This window comes from Macrobrachium nipponense, chromosome 37, assembly GCF_015104395.2.
Source record: "Macrobrachium nipponense isolate FS-2020 chromosome 37, ASM1510439v2, whole genome shotgun sequence".
NCBI lineage: Eukaryota > Metazoa > Arthropoda > Malacostraca > Decapoda > Palaemonidae > Macrobrachium > Macrobrachium nipponense.
Window position 1 is genome coordinate 40,507,116 of NC_061097.1, and position 10,760 is coordinate 40,517,875.

A 10,760-nucleotide genomic window follows, 5' to 3' on the forward strand; every position below is an offset into this window, starting at 1 on the left:
CAATTAACAATGACAGTAATGACCTGAGATGTTGCAATGCCAGTAACAGCCAATTAATCAATCAGTCCCAGTAATCGTGTGATTTAATATATCACTTTGTTCGGTGATAACGATATCACTGCTACAGCACCTGTATTACACGCTAACAAGTTTGTCACCCAATCATGGCTAGACTGTGGTGTTGTATAAATTTTAATAGGGCTTCTGTCCTCTGCTAGTAGTATTCGTTATAGTCTCCAAATGAACAGCAACATATTGTTCTCCGGCGCAGATGGTCGCTCTACGAGAAAGTGGGCTTTCAATACGTGCTGTTGCACAGCGTCTTGACGTCTCCCCTACAACAGTAAATAAATGGAAAAGGAGGCAAGCTTAGACTGGGAAAATGACCGACTTTGGATAGCATTTATTTATTTCATTCATTTATTAATTTTTTAAACTATAAACCTTATAAACCCGTGAAATTATGAAACCTAAATTACAGTTGTCTTGGTCCTGTTGAACTCTAATAGTGATTCTTTCTCTTTACTTCCCAGAATACCAAATAGCGCTCCCATAAGTAAACAGGCTATAATTAATCTTGATTATCTAAGTATCTGCATGTTAATTACGCATTTCAGTTCGAAGACCTCCACCACGAATGACCACCCGTTAGGATAACGACGACATTCGACGAGCAGCATAAGAAGATCCTTTTACCAATACTATTGCTATTTGTGAACGTCTGGCATTAAATGTTTAGGCTATGACGGTGCGAAGACGTCTGCATGAGGCAGGAATACCTCATAAAATTCCTGCCAAGAAGGAATTTCTCGCCGAACGGCATCGTGCTGATAGTCTTGCCTTCGTCCAACAGTTTGTGGGGGAGGATATGGAATTTTGGTCTCGAGTCGTATGCAGTGACGAAAGGTCTTTTACTAGCAGAAGTCACGGCAGAATACATAACTGAAGACCGAGTAATATAAGGTGAGTTTCTAAAATCATAAATAACAGTCAGATATATAATATAAGCAAGGGTAATATTATAATCAAAAGATAATAATTTTGTCAATAACCATGTATTTTCCGCTAATTTAATTATATTGCCACGAGAAGTGTGAAAATAAAAATTCTTCATTGAAAACCCCCCATTAGTTCTACTATGGCCAGCTTTCAGGCATTAAGCAAATACATTATTAATGTTATGAATAATCACGTAGGCAAACTTATAATATAGAGTACAGCCTGTTTACTGAATTAAAGAATATCATATCATAACGGACTGTATTAATCCTTGCAGATGAATAAACATTCTTAACTTATTACAAGGGTTGTTACTTAGCATTTTATTTCCCCAAACGATATAGAATTATTTTCCCTATTACGAAAAGCAAAGCGTAAATTGTTAAAAATTAGATTTTTTCCCTTCAGATACTACTGAAAGAAATTTACTAGGTGACCTGGAATGGGCATGTCACAGTAAACGTGTGTGGCTGGATCTTCTTACATTATATGGATGATATCACCAGGATTGAGTGGAGGCTCACTGGTGAAAAATACATTGAAATTCTTCAGGATTTCTAACTTCTTTCACATCAACAGCGGAATTATTCCTCCCCATCTGCTCCTGTCATTTTCATTCACGACCGCTGCCCCATCCATACGGCCAGAATAGTCCAGGAATGGTTTCAAGGTCGAGAGGATCTGCAGTTGCTTGACTGGCCAAGTAAGGATACAGACATGAACCTCACTGAGAATATTTAGGCTAATTTGGTAAAATGTTGGGAGCCTGAGAGGGAGAGGAGACCAGATCAACTTATGAACCTCTGGGAACACAGTGGAAGCTCTTCCACAACCGACCACAGATCGTCAGAAACCATGAATCTTCTATGCCTAACAGATTGCAAGAGGTGATCTAGAAGGAAGGTGGCTGGACTTCTCACTAATCTTAAAAATAAATGTAAAAATTGAGTGTGTATATTTGGATTACCCCATGGCTTCCGCTGAACTTCCATGTCGTATGATGTAAAAAAAAAAGTCGTAAAGAGACCTATGCATATCGTTTAGCTCCAGGTCATGATTATTATAATTTATTTATTAGAAAGGTGATTTTGATATTTTAAAGGAGTTCAAAATCTAAAGGGAATTTAGCTATCCTGATTTTTTCTTAAAAAAATCTTTAAAAAGAGAACCCTAGGACAATATCATCAAACTATATTTCTCCAAATAGCTCTCTCCACAATGGAAGGGTAAATGACTGAAGGGGCTGTTTAACAATAGAGACATCTGTTTCTTATCCTCACACGAATGATGATAAGAGCGAAAGGAATTTCTGTCCGTATGACATTAAAACATGTATCACAATTAATATATTAGAAAATATAAGCCAAGAAGATATGTTTATCCATATCATGTAATAATTATTGTAATGAACGGCGTGTAGGGAATAACACCTACAGTATATTCAAGAGGGAATACAAACCCAACCATGAATACATGAAACCTCTGAATATCAACAATTGTTTATCATTGGCAAACGAATTAAGTTTACCATATGGGAATGGTTAAAAGTTTGCACCAAGTTTGGGAGTCCTTCTTCATTTTCCATTACACGTTGTGGAATTTTCTCTGTCCCTAGTAGTTTCATTTTGATTCCTCAGTAACGTCTAGTCTCTCTCTCTCTCTCTCTCTCTCTCTCTCTTCTCTCTCTCTCTCTCTCTTTTTCATTCTAATGTATTTACAAGAGAGAGTGAGTTTAACCCAATCCTTCTTCTTGTAAATGTTGTTGTATTCAGAAAATCTACAGTACTATAATAATATTAGGATAAACACTAAAAACACGCAGGCATTAAAGATAAACAAGAAAATATTTCAAGTGGAGCTTTTCGTTAGCCATACACTCTGTCCACGAGCATATCTAGTACTTCGTCCACTCATCGGGGTCGCAACAGGCCCACCTTATCTCTAGTCCCCCACCCATTTCAGTTGTAGCAAAGCCAGGCTGAGGACATCGGTACAGCAAAAGCAAGAAGCTTGTCAGTTTGAATTACATTATAGAATTCCAAAACCTGTAAGACGGCTTAACAACAAGAACTCTATCCCCGACACCACTCCCCCCGCCCCCTGAAAAAATATATATGCATATATTAGTCAAGATTAAAGGGTGTTAATGAAATATCAAAACTGAATACTTAGCGCAGTGGTATTTCTAGATGACATGTCACTTTAAAGTAGCTAATATGAGAGAGAGAGAGACAGAGAGAGAGAGAGACAGAGGAGCTAAGGTGTCGGACACTTAAAACACGTTCACTGAGTGTTTGGGTATGTTCAATGAAGTGTTGCTGCGCTTCTCTTTATAGCTTCCTATTATAGTATTGGTAGGAAACGCACTGCAAACGATACTATAAACTTGGCTTACGTGATAAGGTTAAAATATCCTGTTATGATGTTCGTGATTCTCTCCAATACCAATATAACTCTAAAATTTTGATCAATTTTAAGTATTGCGTAATGAATATGACCGATATATAATAACAGACACGGTGGTAAGATAACGCCTTAGACGAGAGTTAAATAGAATCTTAATAAACAAACATATATTAAAAGCGAGACGGTAATCTTAGTTACAGAGACATAACCTGCTCAGATTTTTTTTCTTTTACTTCGTGTGTGTGTGTGTGTGTGTGTGTGTGTGTGTGTCTTTCTCCAACCATACCAAATGACTCCTCCCACTGAAAGAATTCCAGCGTTTATTGAAGGAACTCTTGCTAAGAGAGGAAGAGTCCTCCTCCCATCCCCCTAAGTAAACACTGTTACCATATATTTTTTCGAAGTCCCTCAAGAAGGTGTACCAGGGAAACCTGTGTCCAACTGTACATTTCACACGTTCGAAGAAAGTTGGAAATAACCCTAAGGACTTTCAACGCCCAGTTTCGCTTACTTGATGCAAAGTTCCGAACTGTAAACAAAAACGTTGAGAAAATCTAAGGCCTTTAGCGCCACATTTCACTTACTCGAAAAGGAAAAAAATCATCATTTGGTCCTTCCTCCTTCCTTTAATAAGGATATATATATATACATATATATATATATATATATATATATATATATATATATATATATATATAAAAGAGTGATTACTACCTGTTGTGAAACAAGAATGGCTAAGTTTTTCCTTCCCTGTATGTAAGATGAAATGACACGTATGGCCAGACCCTGATTTGTGGAGCATGTAATATTTCATTCCAAATTGAGCCCTCTTCTGTAGTGTAGACGACACCCTTTGTATAACGTAAGACTAGTCAATGTTTGGCTTGTGTGTAATATGGAAATTATTTTCTTCAGAGCCCCTGAGGAAGAAAGTGAGGTAGGAGAAGAAAAGGCCTCATCTGAAGTACCTAAAGAGGAGGAAAATGAGGAAACTGTAGCACCTGTTGAAACTATTGAGGAAGAAGAACCAGAACAGGAACAAAGGTTTCTCTCTGAACAGATCAGATTGAAAGGAAAATTAAGTCAGACATTGGAATCAAACATTGCTCTGCAAAACAAAAATATTTCTTGGTAAGCAATGAAAATGTACAAATTTCCTTGTTTTTCCTATTTATGTGGTACAAGACATCATAGTTTTTCTGTTAAAATTTAAACATAATAGAAAAAAAAAAGACTTCCTGCTTTTACTACTGAAAGAAGACGAGCATGGTATAAATGGGGAGGAGCTTAGTGACATCACTAATAGCTAGCCAATCAGGACAAAGGAGTAGTATTCAAGTACGGCTTGGTTTTTATTGTTTATTTTTTAACCATTGTAGGTATGAGCATCAGGAATATAACAAAAATTCTAAACTTTCCTTTAAGCTTGCGAAGCTATTTTTATTATAGCCAAACTTAAAAAAACAAGTAAACATCATATTGTTACCATAGCGTTCAATGGGGATGACGCTACCCCTTTCTCTACATACCTTGCACAAGTGAAGGCCAGTTCAGCTGAAAGGAAGGTAAGGATTGTGGTAAACTCAAGGTGTGCTCAGCAGAAGAGAAGCCCTGGTCATTTACCCAATGCCATGCCACTCATAACAGAACCCAATGACCTTGAAAAAATGCTTCTCCAAATCTTTCTGCCTTGGTTCCGGAGGGTAAGGAACCATCGGGTCTAGCAGAATCCAAAGACGATAGAGACACTGTTGCCTGACCTGCCCCTGCTTGAAGAATAATGACTGTCCATAAGCCCTATCCTTACACCGAGTCACCGTTCCAAAGCAGCTGACCAGGAACCAGAGTCAGGCACCAGGGATGGAGAATGAACGGACCCCTAACAGAGATCAGTCACAAGCAGGCTTTTGAACAGATCCCTCTACATTGCCCAAAATTCTTATTCCCCCGTTGAAAAAACCCCCACTTGGTGCTGGGAACGATGCCAAAGTGGCAGCCATTATAAGAATTGTTAGTAGTTTTGTGGAGGTTGCCTTCCTACACTTCTGCCAATCTGGATAGGGGAGAGAGGTCGATGAAGGCCAATCACAGCAGCGCCTCTTCAATTTCTTATGACCATGGGTCTCTAGAACTTCCTGTGTCTGCCAAGTTAGGAGTTAGGGCAGATAACCCCAAAGGTGAACAGGAGCCAAAAGCAGTAGAAAAAAAAAGTCTGATCTCAGAGGCAACAACCGAAGCAGTGGGACCCACAAAGAGAACCTTTAGTCCAAGGCCAAATGCTCCTGGAATAAATACAATGAAGGTTCTCCCAGAAGTTCAGAGAAGGCCACAACCTATATCTATGGCCACAACACCTTCAGCAGCTCATTCGCCTCAATGAAATGCCTCAATTTGATGGTACAGAAACAAGGATGATATTGGTCAAGGCAGGAACACTTTCCTGTTTGTCCTGTCCTATAGCTTGAACACCCTTCTCTTCAATTGTCCTTAGTAAATCGTTATTCCACACTGCATGTTTCTGCTATTAAAGTTTCTTGATATTATACCATATGTTTTCTGCTAAGTTTTCTACCTTTTATAAGACTTCTACAAAGGTTTCTCTCTGAACAGATCAGATTGAAAGGAAAATTAAGTCGGACATTGGAATCAAACATTACTCTGCAAAACAAAATTATGTTATGCAATGTATTACTACTACCCATAAAGAAACCAGGTTGTCTACTAGAATCTCAATTAAGACCGCCAAAGACTGTACAGTTCACTGTGGTTGTGAAGATATCCAGAACTGAGTATTTCAAACTCTCGGCAAATTCAACAACAGAGGTAAAAGGCGGCCAACAGCCATGTGTTGAAAATGTTCATCTGGACCTTTGCTCCGAAATTAGCTGTCAATAACAGATATTAGCCCAAACTGAAATAAATCTGTACTAGTCTGCAAGTTAATTCACCCTTAGAAGGATTATTCAAGAGGCATTTAATTGTACACACATTTTATTCTCGCAAACTTTTTCTTTACAAAATAGAGTGTTTGTAATTTGTGGGTAAAGTTTCTAAGGATACTCTATATAAATTTCATATTTAGTAAGTTTAGTCCCTTTTTTTAGTCCCACTTCTAATCTCTGCAAAATTATTATAAATCACTAGCTTGCCAAAATGTTAAAACCTAAATTTATTTCTTTATTCTCTTTCACACTACTAAATAGCTTATGGAAGAAAGCAACAACTGAAGAGATCTATCTAACCTGAAAAAATTTAATAGTCTCAAGTGTCTTTTGCCCAGAATGCAACATTGCAAATAAAGGGAATACCACAGTACATCTTTTCACCCGAGCTATTAATACAGTACCATTACACTTAAAACAGATTACCATTATCGTTCAAGATTTCAGTTATGAATAGCGTATACTGTCCATTTACTTAATTTTCAAGAACCTGTTGATTACCTGAATAATCATCACTGGGAACTGCATACTGGATTATCCTCTTCGAAAGGAATGAAGTCTGGGTAATCAGTCATGGATGGTGTGTGGTTGCCATGCTGGAAATACAAGTAATAAAAATTCTTTCAGTCAGACATTTTGTACAGTTTCAACAAACTAACAAAAATATTACAGAAGCATTGAACTGCACTTTTACTTTTCCATACATAATTTTTCATACATACCTTCATAAAATCCTTTAAGCCTCTTGCACAGATCACTTCGTGTTTGCCGTAAGCTGCCATTTCCTGAAACTGGCCTACCCACTCATTGTCGAACCACAACGATTCGTTATTAAATACATCATATAGGGTCATTCCTTCATATTCTGCAAAGAAAAAATACAACAGCACACATTTATTTAATTTATATGCAGACATATACTGCTGTACTTGACTGACAAATCTTCAGTACATCACAAACTATGAATACAGTCATGTTTTCACAAGACTTACTTTTGGGCGACTTCGCTTTCACCATTTTGAAGCTGTGCCAGGCCTTGAAAACTTCGTATTTGGAAGTTTTGTTGGGAGGCTTCAAGTTTTCTGCTCTTTCTCCTTCCTGTTTTTTGGGTGGTCTGAAATTAGATGTTAATATACAATATCAAATGTTCTTAAAAAAAAATGTGGATAAGATTGCGCTGTGCATGCTACTATGTGGGTTGGTTTTTGAGTAATACAAGAATCAAATAACCGGAGTCTTGATGGCTTTAATCAAACTAAAAATAAAGCTCATAATCCACACTATATGCATATTAATAAAGCTCCATCGGAACATAAAACTACGCCGAGAGGATACTATTGAATTGACACTGTTCCACACTCTCAAGAGATTTCCACAGACTCAAGACATTTAAGCTAGAGTGCAATTGTTTTGTACCTTCCTAAGTAAAAAGATTCTCACTCTAGCATCAGTAACAGTGACTTACTGGCAAACAGCTTTAATGCTCCACCAAACGCACTGTAAATGTATTGTGCATGATAAGTATTAGTTGCACTTCATATCATAGGTTTATGGTAATAAGTGAGTTTCTGTTAGGAATCAAGGTTTAGTAAATACAAAAACATATTTGTGGGCATCTTTGCAATTTCTCATCATGAGAATCGTACATTTCCCACTACATAAATCAATCTTGCAACTATCTGCCGTAGTGGGGATCCATTTAGCAGCACTATTTAATTTTCCAACCGCTCTGCTAAACTAATTTTTGTGTCCTCTCTCTGCCACACACTTTGCCCTTCTTTTTATTTTTGTATACAGTTTAACAAGGAGACCTTTGGGCTAAGGTATGAGAGCTAAGATTTTATTTGGCAGTCTGGTTAAACTAGTAATAACAACATTAACAATAATAATACACAGGAATTTGACTTAAACTTTTCTTCAGGATTTTCATGTTACCTCCCAGTGGTCTAGTCATGCAACTTTTATATGCTTATTGGGTAATCTATTCCTCTCTCCTCAGTACATCTGTCTTCCATCCTCTACACACATCTTTCTGCTACTTCCTTACTTGTAATATAACCTTGGCACCGCACTCTAGCCATGTGTCTCATACTTCAAACATAATCCAAGGAGTAGAAACCAGTGCTGGACTAGTCTAATCTCTACATTTATTGACTATATATACAGTGAAATGCTATTCCCAATAATAGATCACATACCTGCAAAGAACTCCAAACTTCAGAGACAATTAATGTCGATATAGTTAATGAATCAAAGGTACGAGGTGCTCTGCAGCTGAAAAATTGCATAGCAAACGAGCCCGAGCTAAAGAAATCTGCCTACACACCGAATTGAAAAATTATATACCTACCTCATGTCTTCCCAGCTGTAGATTTCTTCAAAACCAACGCTTTCATAGATGCTTTTTATGGGAAGCTGCGATCCACAGAAGGCAAACTCCATTCGTGGATAAAATGCCAGGAAAGCTAAACACATTTCTTCTTCTGTTGAAAGCCCACCCTGCAAATTCAAAATACATATAATCTCTTCCAAAAACCTACATTTGATACTGTGCATTACTATTATTTTCTACTATGATCAATATGTTGATCAATCTTTCAAAAACCTACACTGAATACAGTGTATTATGTTAATGAGACTAAAGCCCCGTCCACACGGTCGAACTTTACCCAAGAGACTTTGTTCGATGTGACGTCAGAAGCGGAAAAGTCAACCTTATCCGCAGTTTCTCCGCTTCTGACGTCACATCAAACAAAGTCTGTCGGGCAAAGTTCGACCGTGTGGACGGGTCTTAAGCCGAAATATTTGTTCGCAACGATTTAAGAAATTCAAGTAGTTACTGCATAAGAATGTGAACAGCCAGATACACAGTAAACCAAACTAAATGCACAAATTAAAGGCCTAGAGTAACACTAGCTGAAGGCATGCTCTAACCAACCAACCTTTTTGAGCTACCTACAGTCCAGTACGCAAGGCACACTACAAGGTAACTATAGATTTGTGGGCCCTGTGGTGCAATTGCTTAAGCACTGATTGAAATAATAATGAAGGGGAAACCTTTCTTGATCTTATAAAGCATTTAAAATAAATTTAAGTAAATTAGGCAAGGCTACTTGCCAATCTGTTCTTTATATCGATGCTCAGAACTCTTATTCTTTCGGAACTAGACCAGATGTCCATTACAGTATTACTCAAATTAAATGGGTTGAGAGATTAAATTTTAGAGTGTGTGTATTCTGGCTGATTATAGTCTAAGATTATGTCACAAAGAATCTCACTGGCAAAAAAAAAAAAAAAAAAATTAATTACAGGAACAGCTATAACAAAAACTGCATTCAAGATACTCGTAAAATTTTAAAATCGGAATTCAGTCTTAGATGTGGATATATCATCTGTTAAACCTTCCCCAGTGTCAATCAATGATTGATATACTTTGATATCTTAATTCTGGTTTCTTTTGTATAGAGAACTTTCAACAGAACTCCAAGAGTTGTTTCGTTAACGTATTAAAAGCATAGAATGAACGAATGAATATAAAATTTAAGCCAAAAGGCCAAGCACTGGGACCTATGAGGTCATTCAGCGCTGAAATGGAAACAGTAGAAGGTTTGAAAGGTAACAGGAGGAAGACCTCGCAGTTGCACTATGAAACAATTGTTAGGCGAGGGCGGAAAGTAAGATAGAAGATAATATGAACAGAGGTACAGTAAAAGGAATGAAATGGTTGCAGTTAGGGGCCGAAGGGAAGCTGCAAAGATCCTTCATTATTGCCTACAGTGCACCACCTGTCCTACGGTGTTGAAAGCACAGAAACACAGCATGTTTCACATTCTTATCTACCGCACAGACACCAGATTTTGTCAAGAGACGACCTGACTTGAAATTAAAATGAAAGACAATACTTACGTAAGAGGGAGTTTTAATTTTAGTAGAATCATAAACACATTCCATCATTAGGCTGTCCCCTGGGAGGATGGTCATTTCCTTTTTTAAAACGCGATTTTGTTGGAAATCGAAGTCATAGGCCTTGTCTGCAAAACAACATCAGCAGATAGTTAAATAATGCCAAGCATTACCTTATCACTAGTAATCTTTTGTTCTACAGAGTAGGCAGAGATTATTTTAGAATGGACTATTTAACATTTAACAAGGAGGGCGACGGGAATAGGACCATTTTAATATGGTGGCCTACTAGTTTTGGGACAAGTCCCAGTATGACAAAAATTACACACCTATGTAAAACTGCGCTACCTTTGGTTAAGATTGGGTTCAGGCATCTCTGTGAAAGAATTTAAAATAAGCAAAGTCTCCTTGTTGCTATAACCAAATGAACGACCTGGATGTTGAATGAAATATCCCAGCAGGCCTAAATGTATCAAATTATTTCAGACGATACTTCATACAGTAGTGCTT

General features: G+C 37.5%; 1 protein-coding gene across 1 annotated transcript; it reads right to left on the bottom strand.

The window, feature by feature from the left end:
* Nucleotides 1-6,409: 6,409 nt before the first annotated feature.
* LOC135208968 (MOXD1 homolog 1-like) lies at nucleotides 6,410-10,374 on the bottom strand. Its single transcript, XM_064241517.1, has 5 exons — nucleotides 10,254-10,374; nucleotides 8,698-8,846; nucleotides 7,340-7,461; nucleotides 7,070-7,212; nucleotides 6,410-6,943 (listed from the first exon to the last, which is right to left on the bottom strand). Exons 1-5 carry the CDS (start codon nucleotides 10,326-10,328, stop codon nucleotides 6,860-6,862), a joined length of 573 nt encoding a protein of 190 aa, XP_064097587.1. The 5' UTR covers nucleotides 10,329-10,374; the 3' UTR covers nucleotides 6,410-6,859.
* Between the last annotated feature and the right edge of the window lie 386 nt (nucleotides 10,375-10,760).